Source organism: Leptonychotes weddellii, chromosome 5 (genome assembly GCF_054177405.1).
Source record: "Leptonychotes weddellii isolate Sample4059 chromosome 5, ASM5417740v2, whole genome shotgun sequence".
Classification (NCBI taxonomy): domain Eukaryota; kingdom Metazoa; phylum Chordata; class Mammalia; order Carnivora; family Phocidae; genus Leptonychotes; species Leptonychotes weddellii.
In genome coordinates, this window is record NC_138373.1 from 129,627,962 (window position 1) to 129,641,759 (window position 13,798).

Below are 13,798 nucleotides of genomic sequence, written 5' to 3' on the forward strand. Positions count from 1 at the left end.
TCTCCGAACTGCCAAACTTAGCAGCCATTTCCGGAATGGATTCGACTTGACCTCTTTGTAACATTATGCTCTGTGATTTTCCTTCCCATTCTTGCAGCAATCCATGTCTTGACTTCTGGATTTCACCCTCTAAGCTTCTTGCTTTACCCTGCTAGCTTCTCCTTCACAGATCCTGCATGGACTTTGCTTCCTCTGTATATTCAATAAATGTAGGTGTCATGCAGGGTGGCCAGATTCTTTTGCAGCTCCTTCCATCAAGAGATGGAATCCATTTCCTCCTCCCTGAATAGACCTTGGGACTTGCTATGGCCAGTAGCACATGGTGAAAACCATGTATGCAAGTTCTGAAGTCCAGGCCTCAAGAAGTCTTGTAGCTTCTGCTTTCTTCCTCCTGGAATGCCATCCTGGTACTGCTGCTTGATGAAAAAGTCTGAGATGAAAGACCACATGGAGAGAGACGCCCAGCCATCTCAGTAGTCCCCTCTGAACCTAGACCTCAGCCAACCCACTCTCATTGAGAAAGCCTAGGTGAAACCAACAGAAGAACCACCCCCAGTTTACCAGCAGAATCAAAACAAACAAGCAAATAAACAAATAAAAATTTAAAAGTAACAAAAAAATTAAAAAGAAGACAAATAACAAGTTGTTTTCAGCCACTAATTTTGGGGATGTTTTATTATGCAGTAAGTACTAACTGATACCAATGGCATCCCCCAGTTTCCTGTGAGTCATTTCTTGTCTCATTAAACACATTTTGTGGGTGACTATAATACTGTCCACAACTTTATCAGCCAATTGTATGCTGATATTCCCAAATCTACATATTTTGCCCTTGAGCTCTAGACCTGTATTCACAAACTCCTTTTTTGCATGTTTACTTCATATTTACATTGTATAATACACAGGAACCTCAACTTTGACTGATCAAAACTAATGCATCATTCTTTTCTCTCATATTCCAAACTATTCCATCTCCTGATTCCCCATCTTATCGAATGTGATCACCGTCCCCCCATTCTTTCTCTCAAGCTTGAAAACTGGGATTTTCCTAGGTTCTTTTCTCTATGTCATCCCCCTTTAACAACCAGTCAGTAAGTCTGCTTTATTCATTCTCCCAAATGCCTTAAATATGCGCCTTTATGTCAACACCACTATGATTCAGACAACTCTCAGTTTCACAACAGATTACTGCAGTAAGCTATTAAATATTGTCTTATAAACTTTTGCCCACTTCACATTTGTGCTCCACAATATTGCCAGGCTGTCCTTTTTAAACTGCAAATCTGTCTGTATACCTTCCTTGATTAAAATCTTTAAATGGTTTTCAAGTCCTTTTTAAATCTCTCTCTCTCTCTCCCTCTCTCTCTCTTCTCTGTCTCTGTCTCTCCCTCTCTCTCCTGTTTTCTCTCTCTCTACTACCTACTCCTAGGATTCCTTCCATGATCTGATTCCCCCAAATCATAGCCAAGTGCTCTTTAGTATGCACGTTAATATGCACATAACTAGCTATCCCTGACTTCTTGCTGATCTCTGATAACTCCGAGGGCTGTCACATATATCAAGCTTTGGATTTCTAGACTGGATTGAACTACATCTGCCAGTTTTGTTTTCATCTGGGCCTTTCCTGTAACTTGCTTCCTTGCCTGAATTACTCTTTTTCCCTCTTCTTTCATACTCTTCTTTAAATGTCCCTTCTGTTAGGAAAATTCCCTTACCTTCTCTGAATAACCCCCTTCCCTCCACCCCAGATGGAAATGGGTGCCCTTTCTTGATGTATTCAGTGATAGTATTTTCTACCTTTCTTTTTTCTAGTTTTCCAGTCAGGTTCTGGACTGAATCTTTCATCTTTGAAGCCTAAGTGTCTAACATAGTAGATGGTAAATGTTTTTTGGGTTTTTCTTTCTTTCTTTTTTTTTTTTTTTTTTGCAGCATGGAGGTGAAGTGGGTTTGGGGAAGTAAACAGAATTTTTCAGTTAACTAGGGCCTGGTAGTTACAACTGTTCCACCACCTATTTTTGTAAGTAAAGTTTTATTGGAATACAGTCATGCCCATTTAATTATGTATTGTCCATGGCTGTTCTCATATTATATTGACAAAGTTGAGTAGTTGAGATAGTGACATTATGGTTCAAGAAACCTAAAATATTGCGGTGCCTGGGTGGCTCAGTCATTAAGCATCTGCCTTTGGCTCAGGTCATGATCCCAGGGTCCTGGGATCGAGCCCTGCATCGGGTTCCCTGCTCAGCGGGAAGCCTGCTTCTCCCTCTCCCACTCCCCCTGCTTGTGTTCCCTCTCTCACTGTGTCTCTCTCTGTCAAATAAATAAATAAAATCTTTTAAAAAAACCTAAAATACTGATTATGTGTCCCTTTCACAAAATGTTTGCTGACTCCTGACCTAGATGATTTACCTGCACCAAAAGTCTAGATTTTATTATCTAACTAAAAAGACATTATTTAAACTCCCATATCTACATAATTCTATGTAGGGGATAAAAAGGTGAAAATCATGTAATCTTTAAACAGGAGAAATTTACAATCCCCTGGAAGTTATAGCCATGCTTGGAAGTCATTTGGACCAAAGGGAATGATTAAAGTATCACTAAAAGGATGGGTGCTAAATGCTTCATGGAGACTGAGTGGGTTTAACATAGGATTAGTCAGCTTGAAGGTCCTGACTGGGAAACCAGTCTTTTGTCTTCAAAGCCCTGTTCCAGGTGCAGTATGCTCCATATTAATCAGTCGCATATGGATGTCAGGAGGTATCAGAGTAGGCTGGATGAAAGGCCGCTTTCACAGTCCCATCTCAGGTGTGGTGTGTCTAAACACCAGGTGCTTGGAGGTGGAATATTTGGAAGCATACAAATTAGACCTTGAATTTTTCACTCTTCACCGGATGTTCTTCCCTCCCCCAAATTACCTTTGCCATTCTTTCTGTTCTTCATGATGATACAATGTTCCCAAGCTACTCAGAGCCAAAGTTATAGTTATTATTGACTCTTTGCTTTTCTTCCTGATATTCTCTACTGCCCTACCCACTCATTTTTGAATTCCTATCAGTTCTGCCCCATAGTGATTATTTAACAATAATCACTATCTGACATCTTGTTCTTTTATTGTTTGTTGTCTGCCTGTCCTTCCCTGCACTATCAGTTCAATGAGAGCAGAGATCTTGACTATCTTTCTCACTATTTCATCCCCAGCACCTAAAATAACGTGTGGCACTTATTACAAGGTAAATAAATATTGAGAGTTGAATACATGAATGTTATTGATATTTTAAAATGCCTGCCTTATATTTTAATTATTTATGTATGTCCGTGTGTCTCCTAATAAGCAAATTCCTTAAAAGCATGATCCATATCTGATTCATCTTTAATCTTTCATCATCCCCCCCTCAGATGTTTGGTTCATTTAATACTTCTGAATTAAAAAAAAAAATCATCAAATAACTACCATCTTGAGTCAGCACGCAGCAAATATATGTAAGTCGATGCCAAATCTGACAAAATGGGATAATTGATGAATGTTTTGTTTTTAGAAGCTAAGGCAGGTAAGTGAGCAGTATCGTAGTTATGTTCATACCGTGGACAGTGTTACATAGCACAAGCTGTCATTTCACTTAATCCTGGAAACTGTGATCACAGCAAGTTCTCCTAATTCAAGGTAGAACCACTAAAGATGATCAACATTTTCTTAAAAAGTAATTTAGTCTAAGTCTCATGCCTCTTATTAATAGTTCTAGAAAGAAATTCTTTGGCTTTCACTACTGGAGTAGAACAGGCGGTCAAGAAGCCAAGACTAATGCTTTGTATTCTTCTGCTAAAAAGTGCCTGACTTCCCACACTATTAAAAAAAGATGGAATCTCAAAGGTCCAAGATAGCCTCATAAGTACTTTTCCTAATTGTGTACAACTCTTTTCTTCATATGAGATTGCAGTCATTACATATCTACCCTATGGAAACACTCATGGTTTTTCAATAGCATCTCTCACAGCTTCTGGGCAAATGTAAGGTCCTTATGTGCAGATCTAAAAATAGGCTTTACTATGAAAAACTGTGGTCTCCCCAAACTAATGCTCTGCTACTGGATCTTAAGTCCCTCAGTTAACCATACTGCAGGGAATTCCAAAAGGATTGAAAAATATCAGCGTAAAAGAGGAGCCTGAGATTAACTAAAGGTATCTGAGGTGGCTATAAAAACTTCCTAGTCATTGGTTGAGAACAAGCATACACTGTGCAAGTATATCAAGAAGCCTTAGCCACAAAACTCTTATCTATTATATACCCTAAGTAGTGAGCATAAAAACTTGCTAAAGTTGGACCACTACCTGCATTAATAAAATTAAAATTAAAAATGTCCACAAAATAGAACAACTCAGTTTTATGAACTGATAAATTGACCAATCGTTGACTGTAAGTCTAATACTGCTATATAAACACATTCTTAAAATTTTTTCTATACACTTCCTCAATTGTAAAATTATTCTCTTTTTTTCAACCAACCCAACCAAGAATATGGATTCTTGCCAAACTGACCACATTTCTGCCTGCTTCTCGATCCTTATCTTTTGATTATCCTATCTTAGTCAGTCTTACCATTGTGTGATTCAGCCCCCTCCCACATCTTTTTATACATCTTATTGTGTTCCCTACTCTTGTCCAAGCCTGTCACCTAACTGTGGGAGTTTAATAATAAATGCTATCTAATTATGATGATGCTCCTTTTATTTTTTCTTTACCTTCATGTATTCCTCTGTTATATACTTCTACTTAGAGGCAATCAAAAACATTTATTGAGCACCTACTGTACAAAGGAACAGCCTTATTCAACTGCAAGAGAGTACACTCGCACCTTCTTAATTGCATCATAAAGATTGTGATTTTACCTACCCTGTCAAAGACAGTTTCCCATGGAAGAGTGATTTAAAAGAAAGTTCATGCTTGAGATATTTAACTGCAGTGTTGTTCTCTCGATTAATTTAATCTCTTAGGAATGAGGTTGTGTCTTTGCATGTCTGGTACAATACCAAATACACAGTCTACCAGTCCTAAAGAACTAAAATAAAAAGATAGCTACTCATAACATTCATATATTTGTATTATTAAACTTAAAATTGTGCATAGCAAATAGCAAACACTCAATAATTCCTAGATATTATAATTTATAAACTAATCACATCTTCTAATAAATGGAAATAAACACATTTGGCTTTTACCATAATGCTACCTTTTGTGGTAGAAGTTATGTGGCAATGCATCATGTTTTAAGTAGAATTAAATTATACACCAAAAATCTATCTTTTAATTCTATTTTTAAAAGTTGTCTTGAAATGGTAAACAAGCAAGACAAGAATACCCTGCAGAGGGTATTTTAGAATCATAGGACCTTAGAAATTAAAGGAACTTTAAAAATCTAAATCAGGGGTGCCTGGGTGGTTCAGTGGGCTAAGCATATGCCCTTGGCTCGGGTCATGATCCCAGATTCCTGGGATCAACCCCCCCAAACCCCCCCACCCCCCATCAGGCTCCCTGCTCAACAGGGGAGTCTGCTTCTCCCTCTCCCTCCCCTGCTCTTGTGCTCATTCTCTCACTCACTCTCTCTCAAATAAGTAAATAAAATCTTTAAAAAAAAAATAAAATAAAAAAATCTAATTCAATCTCTCATTTTATTAGACAAAGATAAGACTATAATATTTGAATTATGTATCCTTTCTTTTTCTCAAAACTCCCCAAGGACACACAAGGAAATATCCTTTAAACTATGGTAAAAAAGAGGGCGTCTGGGTGGCTCAGTTGGTTAAGCGACTGCCTTCGGCTCAGGTTATGATCCCGGAGTCCTGGGATCGAGTCCCGCATCGGGCTCCCTGCTCAGCGGGGAGTCTGCTTCTCCCTCTGATCCTATCCCCTCTCATGCTGTTTCTCTCTCTCTCTCAAATAAATAAATAAATAAATAAATAAATAAATAAATAAAAATATTTTAAACTATGGTAAAAAACACATTGCCAAATTGTTAATGGTCTCACAAATTGGTTAAAAGAGGTGTGAGGATTAAACCTAAAAGCTGTCAGAATTCAAATATTTCATCAAGATCCAAAGCTAGTTTTGTACAACACTGATAGACTCATTCTAATCATATTCAGTAATTTACAATATACCTCTTTATATCTACAGAAGAAAAGAGATTAGTGGTGATGTAGAAGTTCTGAGTTGAGATTTCAAAGACCAAAATATCACACCATGTTTCAATATTAAAAACTTAGATATACTTCATAGCATTTCAATCCTACAGGCCTGAACAAGGAGTGAACATTTATTGAGTTTTTATTACCATCCTCCTAGTACTGTGCTGTCTTTTAAATATAACCAGATTTAATCTCATACTTGATGGTTTAGGATTAACTCTATTTTAGAGATGAGAAGACTAAATCCTCAACAGGCCATACAGAACAATGGTGAAGTGCATGGATTCAAATCCTGTCTCTGCCACTTATTTATTGTTGCCCTGTTCTGTGTCTTAATTGCCTCAAATGTAAAATAGTACCTTCTTCACAGCATTACTTAAAGTATTATGTAAATCACTCAGAACAGTGGCACATGGTGTTGTAAGAAATGTTAGCAGAGGTAGATTTACTCTGAAGCTCGTGAAACTGAAGCATAAGGTCTACCTCATTTGCACAGTTGTCTTCCCCAGAACGACCTTAGTAACACTTTTATTCATAATTGTGTATTAAAGAGCAACCCTCCTCTAATTGTCAAGCTTGGATTTTCCCTTGCATGCTGTTATTATTGTTGTTGTTGTATTAAAAAGATTAAATATTTGCCCCAGGGGACACAATTAGTAATATGGCATATCTGAGATATAACCTAATGTCTGCTGGAATTCTTAACCAAGATATTTTTCTGTTTCTTTCTAGAATTTTCCTTTGTCTCATGAACTATAATTATCCTATAGAAGGAGAATAAATCCTCATATCATGTAAGAAAACAAATATTTCCTAATCATATTTCCCTCTTATCACAGAAGAAGGAGGAGATGCTCCACAGTTAGGAGTGGGATCTATAGTAGCCCTTCACCATCGTCTGCCAAACCTCATAATATACGTGGTTGCATTCCAGGAACACGAAGGGAAGTAAGAACATGTCTTGAGAAGATGAGTTACCCTGCTTCTTGGTTTGTTTTCTATCAGAAGCTCAGTAAAGTCTATTTGTCAGATATGGTCCTTTACCATTTGAAAGCAAGGAGGAATGGAGCCTAAGAGCAGGAATAATGAGAGGTCAACCTTGAATTTATGGATTCATTCTTTAAGTTACTTATGCATCCACTCAACACAAATGTACTGATGTACTCTGATCCAAGTCCTGTATGGGGACCAGGTGTATTTGAAGAGTATATGTTGAGTCCATTTATTCGATCAGCAAATATTTGAGAAACTTCTCACTGATTACCTAGAAAGGAGCAAGATAGGTAAGGTCCCTGCTCTCACTGGGTATACTCAATGAGAATTTCTTTTATAGATATCTTAAGTCACTTTATTTATAAAGACAGAGGCCATTCTAGCCTGCAGATATAAACCTTTGAGGATAACTTTCCTTGTTTGCCAGCATATTTAATACCCATTGATCATTCTTATTCTTGAAATATCTTGCTTCTCACTGCCAGTGCTGAGCATGAACCCAGGATTCTATTCCATGTACAAGACGTAATTACTTTGCCCTTGGGTGACCATTTACATTAGTAAGTTTTCTTAAATGATAATCAACAAATAGGCAAACTTTCTCTAGAAGGTGTAGAATTACAACAGGTTAGACAGGAATGGAATCACAATCTATTTTTTTAAAAAAGGAAACGTTTTATGTGTTGTATATGTTTTGCCAGAAAGATGTCTTTAAAAACTCCTAAGCAAATATACATTACAGAACATTAAAGCGCAGAAGCATGTTGAACTTTTTTCTTTCACATATACGTAGTACAGATAACATATTGCCTCATTTTAGGAAGCCAGTATGCTAGAGACAAAGAAATTCCTTATCAAGGACTGGTATTCACATACTCCTGGAAGAGGTAAATACATGCTGCTACTCAACTTTATTCTATTTTCAGAACTAAAATTAAAAAAAGAGAGCCACATTTTTGTGAATTTTTAGAGCTATTATCAGATCTCCTGGAACTACATACCAATCAAATACCATCAAAGCTTTAGAAGTTATGCAGTCCAGGTAATAAAGATGTTCTGTAAATAAAATTGTTAACCAGCTACAAACTTTTAAACTTTTTTTTCAAAAATTCCATTTAAGAACCTTTCACCTTGACATGTTTCATGAATTGAAATAGTACATAATACAACATCTTATGTAGTGGATTTTTAAGTTGGCTTTAGTCATTTGAGTAACAATTCAAGATTTAACCTAAAGCTCAGTTTCACTGTCTTCAGGGGTCTTGGTATATTTTTGCCAGGGATAAAGCATTCCAGTCATTGTTCCTAATGGGCTGTCTGCTGCCAACTAATAACTACTTAAGTTACCAAGTATCATCAGGGGAAATCTCTTTCAGAAACTTCTGGGAACTAAAAAGATGTACATACTCAAATATCGTGCATTTCTCAATCCATTTTCAGGAACATTTTAAGTATTTATTTGAGGTTAGACAAAATAGTACATGATAATTTCCCATTCTGCAGAATTCACAAACTACCATACTTCTAATTTCAGAGAAAACATCCATTTTGCCAGCAAATTTTACCTTAACCGCAAAACTTAATTCTTCCTTCTGATGAAGCATTTGTGGCATTGTTACTACAATTAGAAAAGTTTAAAAGATTAATTCTGATTATAAATATAAAGGATCTTAGATTGGCTCCATTTCTTTTATTTATATGAAAGTTAGAAATGAAAAGCATACAAAGTTTGTGCACCAAAATACTATCATTCATGACCATGCATTATTCTCAAATTCCCCAAAGACTGTTTCCCCATTTTTTAATTTAAATGCTTCTTAAAATTTAGAACAGAATATCTAGTGGGGTAGGATTAACTTCACGTCCAAATCCATAAAATTATTTGTCTATTTCCTTGGGTTTTGGATTATATCAAATGTCAACCAATCCTTTATGAGGTCTTCACTTTTACACAATACCAACAGAGCTCAGATGATAAATAAGAGAATAAAATAGCAAATATATTTTTATAATTTAATTTACAAAATTATATAAATAACTGTATCACATGTCCATAATATGCTAGGCACTGTCCTAGGCATAAAAACACAATGGTGACTAGACAGATATGGCACTGCTCTCTTTAAGCTTTACAGCTTGTATTTTCTAAAAGAATTTATGCCCCATACTTGGAAAAGACAGAGAATAGATGCAGAAAAGTTCAATAAACAGAGTCAAAATACTAATGCCTCAAATTCCTACAATTTCTTCTAGTAATCTATATTTTTTCCTGCTGACAAAGATGCAATTATGTTCAAGTAGCTCTTTTACCTGTATAAATTATACATCACAAGACACACAAATGCATTGCTCAAATTCTTCCTTTGCATTCTACAAGGATTTTTATACTATCTATTTGAGGAATGCCTTAGCTGTTATCAGATACATGTTTTACCATCAATCACATTTACTATCAAAGGATTAATCACTTGTCATTTAAGGAAAGATACTTAATTTCAATATGTCCAAGTAAGATTATTTAAATCATTATGGAACCCGGTAAACAAGATGGGACTTAATCATGTCACTAAGTTTCACATGTAGTTTCACCTTTGAGAAGGTGCAAAAACAAAGCAGAACAAAACAAAAATACCTCATCGATAGTAATACTGGACACTGAAAAGATAAATATACATTAATTCTATTTCAATACACCATGTGGCTTATGTACTGCTCAGTTTGAGACAACCATATTTTTCTCTCTCCAACCACTGCTGTGGCTTACAATTTTTCTTAAGGATGGAAAAATACAAATTTGTAAAGGGAAGCACTCAATTATTAGAGCAACTCACACATATCCTCACTATTACCACTTTCATCAAAACACATTCATAATAAAACATCACCACTGGGAACACCAATCCATTTTCTCAGAAAAACTTGAAATACTGTTAAACTCCTCATTTTTTAATGTTCTTTCTTTCCATTTTTTTCATAATTTTGCATAAAAAATGTCATATTAAAAACTGTATACAGCACCTCGGTGGCTCAGATGGTTAAGCGTCTGCCTTCGGCTCAGGTCATGATCCCAGGGTCCTGGGATTGAGCCCCATGTCTGGCTCCTGGCTTGGCGGGGAGCCTGCTTCTCCCTTTCCCTCTGCCTCTCCCCCTGCTCATGCTCTCTCTCTCTCCCTGTATCTCTCTGTCTTAAATGAATAAATAAAATCTTAAAACAAAACAAAACAAAACTGTATACTCACCTCCCTGAATGAAAGCTAGTTTTATGGGTAGATGACACAGGGGCAGAATTGAGATAATATAAGTGGACATGTACTTCCCTGAGGGAAACTCACAGGGGTGCACACAAAGTTATACTGAACTGTTATCTGGCATACCAATGACAGAATTTTAGAATTAATAATAATCAAAATCAAAACAAAAACACACATACATGAAACAACCCTGAACTACAAGGGTATATTTAGAAGGCTCAGCATGCCAGAAACTTAATTTGTTTTATAAGACCACGAACTTTCCCCAAGTAATTTTTATATATTTCAATGGCATTTAAACTAACACACTTCAAAAATAATGCTACTGCATAATCATTTAAAAAGTAGTAAAGCTTTTCTATTGGCAAGGGAAGCCTTTTGGGATTATTTTTTAATGCACAGATACCACTAAAATACAAACCTATTTTTAATAACAATCACTAACATATTTTTTAAAGAATATCCAGGCATATTTATTTTAACATATAGTTTCACTAATTACCAGAAATGTCATATTTGTGATACATTACCAAATTATTAGCAAATAAAACTGGCTTAGAAAGTTTCATAGTTTTTGTTTCTTAGGCAAACTCAATCAACTAAATCATGAATACATTTGCAATGAATTAAAAACAGAATTTTTCAAGTAGACATTTATGCCCAAAATGTGGAGATTTACTTTAAAATTCTATCACCATAAATTATCATGCAGACACTTTAAAATAATTGTCATTTCCTACCATGTAATTGTATGCTTTTAAATTTACTCTGAGTAAATTATGACAAGTACTAACAAGCACGATGGAGAGAAGAGTTATGGAAAAGCCCTTATTCCAAAATAAATATACTAATAGAGTAAAGCCCATATCTAAAATTATCCACACTTTGTTTTAGCATATAAATGTAACATTTGAGGTGTTAATAAAATATTTAATAGGACTGAAACACACATACTGGCTCAAGAAAAATCTCTGTGTGTGTGTGACACACAGAGAGAGACAGAGACAGAGAGAGGGAGAGAGAGAGAGAAAGAGAAAAACATTTATTTACACATTTACACTATGAGCACTGCAGGCTTGAAATAGCAAAACAAATCAAAATTGTAGTAATACGGATTAAGGATTCAAGCTGCTTGAATCCTCCTTTTGTGCCTAAAACCACCTAAAGCTCTCAAAGATATTTGAAACAATCAGTTCACATAAGTTTGTCTACAGAGTATTTTCACTTTGGGAACTTTCCAGGTTTCAGGAATGCCCCGCTCTAAGGGGGAGCCAAAGCATTGTTTCCGGATTGTATCAGCAGCTGTGTTTTTTGTTCTAATTAGTGGCTAATAAATTCTAGTTATATCTCCATCAAAATTTTAACCCTTCCTATAACATGCCAAAATTCTGTGTCAACCAAAATGAAATTTGCCTTCCCACTACTCTCAAATATGCAAGGCAACACAAAGAGAGATTTTGGTGATAGTAGCTGTGGAACCGGGACTGGCCAAAGGGGGAAACAAAAAGGATCAAAAGAATATATATTTTTTTTTCCTTTCAGTGATCCTCCAGGTGGAATAATATCCTCGCCAGCTGAATATAAATACAAAACTTCATTCCCTAGGGCTTTTCCCCCAAGAGCAATTTTCATCAGAATCTAATTGCAGCAAAACACCTACTTTCACACAGAAGCCCCCCCAGGACACACACCCTGGACTTTACCTGTTTTTATGCCGAGTCTTTAGCAAGTTTCTTCCAAAGGGAGCCATGGTCCGCCAGGCAAGCGAAGAGAAGGGGCCGAATCTCAAAGTTATCTGGGGATGGGGGTGGGGTATCTGCCGTATCTCAAAGTTATCTGGGGATGGGGTGGGGGGGGTATCTGGATTTCTAGGTGAAGGGAGGAGGATTGAAAGTTTCCTCTTCACCTCCTCAAACGTTCCTGGCTTTCAGCTCATTAGCAGCCGGCGAAGAGAGTTGCTAGAAGTTGTGCAACTGCTGCCTAACTTAGAACTGCTGGATTGTTGTGGCTGCTGCACCTTTGGAGACCTGCCCAGCTTCAGCCTCGAAGAAGGCGTTTGGAAGCAGGAAAAGAAAAAAAAGAGAGAGAGAGCGAGAGAGAGAGAGGAAGGGAGGGGGACTCTATTGTTTTCGGTAGTTATTTGCAGACTTGCTAAACTTTAAGAACTGCCAACCCGACGGGCATGGTAATACCCATGGAATGGGAATTTCACTCCATTTGGAAACCCCCCCTCCCCCGCTTTCCACACCCAATCACACAAGGTGAACTAAACACATAAAAGGATTAAAAGTAAATACCCCTACCTCGCAACCAGCTCCAGTCTGTGAAAAGTAATGTGATCGTGGCAAGCAAGAGTGAGGGCCAAGAACTTTTTGTCTAGCGATCCGGCACAAAAATCCCCTCCCGTGGCGGGGGGAGGGGGGGTGGCAGGGCTGTAAAATATGTTGAGGAGGAGCGAAGCCGAAGACTGAATCAAGGTGGACTCAGAGGTCACTTGGAAATTGGAGCCTAAGTGTATCCCCAGTCCACTCCTCCACACGTTTCAAGTTCATTTTCCAAAAGTCGAAGGAGCTGAAGGACCAAAGGGCTCCGAGGCTGACAGACGACAGCATCGGCAGTAAGAACCAGCCGGGATTTGGGGTCCGACTCCCGAGGCGTTAACACAGACCCCTGCCGGGTCTTTGGCATTTACTGAGCCTTTGGGGCAGGCGAGTTTGAAGGAAGAGCCAACTGTTCGCTCCTGCCTCTCAACTCGTGAAGTGAGAGGAAGCGCCTGGAGGACTTCATGGAACTCGAAGTGTGCAGTGAAGGTCGAGGGGTGAGAGCGGGCATCACCTGGTCCCACGCGATCTCGAACCCACGACCCGCGCAGCGGGGGCAGAGAGGGGCGAGCGGACGTCAGTGCTGGCGGCCAGGCACAGTCCCCACCCAGCTCTCCTGCGCCCGCCACGCCGTGGGAAAGCGCCATCCAGGGGCCAGGGCCCGGAGAATTTTCCCAGGTCTTTTTTCCTAGGATTTCGGCCCCCAGACCAACTCCCTCCCCGTCTGCCCTTCCCCTGCGTCTTCACCTTTCCCCCTTTCCCACCCTGCTGGGCAACGCCAAGCTTCCAATCTTTGGTTTCCGCGGGTAGGGGAGGGAGCGAGGGAAAGGAAATCAAAGCACTATGAGTTCACTCTGACTCACACTTCAAGCTAGTGGATCTCTGGATCTTGACAGAGAACAGGAATGGCACACACTTTCTTTATGAGTCCCCTTCACCCCCAACAACAGCAAACAAAAAGTGATCTTAACGGTTTCTGTAATTCTTATATGCATCAATTTAGGCAAGATTCTACAGAGCTCAAAAAAATCATTTTTTCCAATATTTACT

General features: G+C 38.0%; 1 protein-coding gene across 3 annotated transcripts in view; it reads right to left on the bottom strand.

Annotated features, from left to right (window-relative positions):
- The window catches only part of RASSF9 (Ras association domain family member 9), a 30,036-nt gene extending 16,555 nt beyond the window's left edge, over positions 1-13,481 (bottom strand). The window contains exons 1-2 of one of the 3 annotated variants that reach the window (XM_081822164.1): positions 12,731-13,481; positions 12,131-12,469 (exon numbers count right to left, since the gene is read on the bottom strand). In XM_081822164.1, coding sequence (XP_081678290.1) covers positions 12,131-12,177 — 47 coding nt within the window. In that variant the 5' untranslated portion in view covers positions 12,178-12,469; positions 12,731-13,481. Of the gene's footprint in view, positions 1-12,130; positions 12,705-12,730 lie in introns of those variants that run through there. The other 2 variants (XM_081822165.1, XM_006727025.3) reach the window with 2 other exon arrangements.
- Between the last annotated feature and the right edge of the window lie 317 nt (positions 13,482-13,798).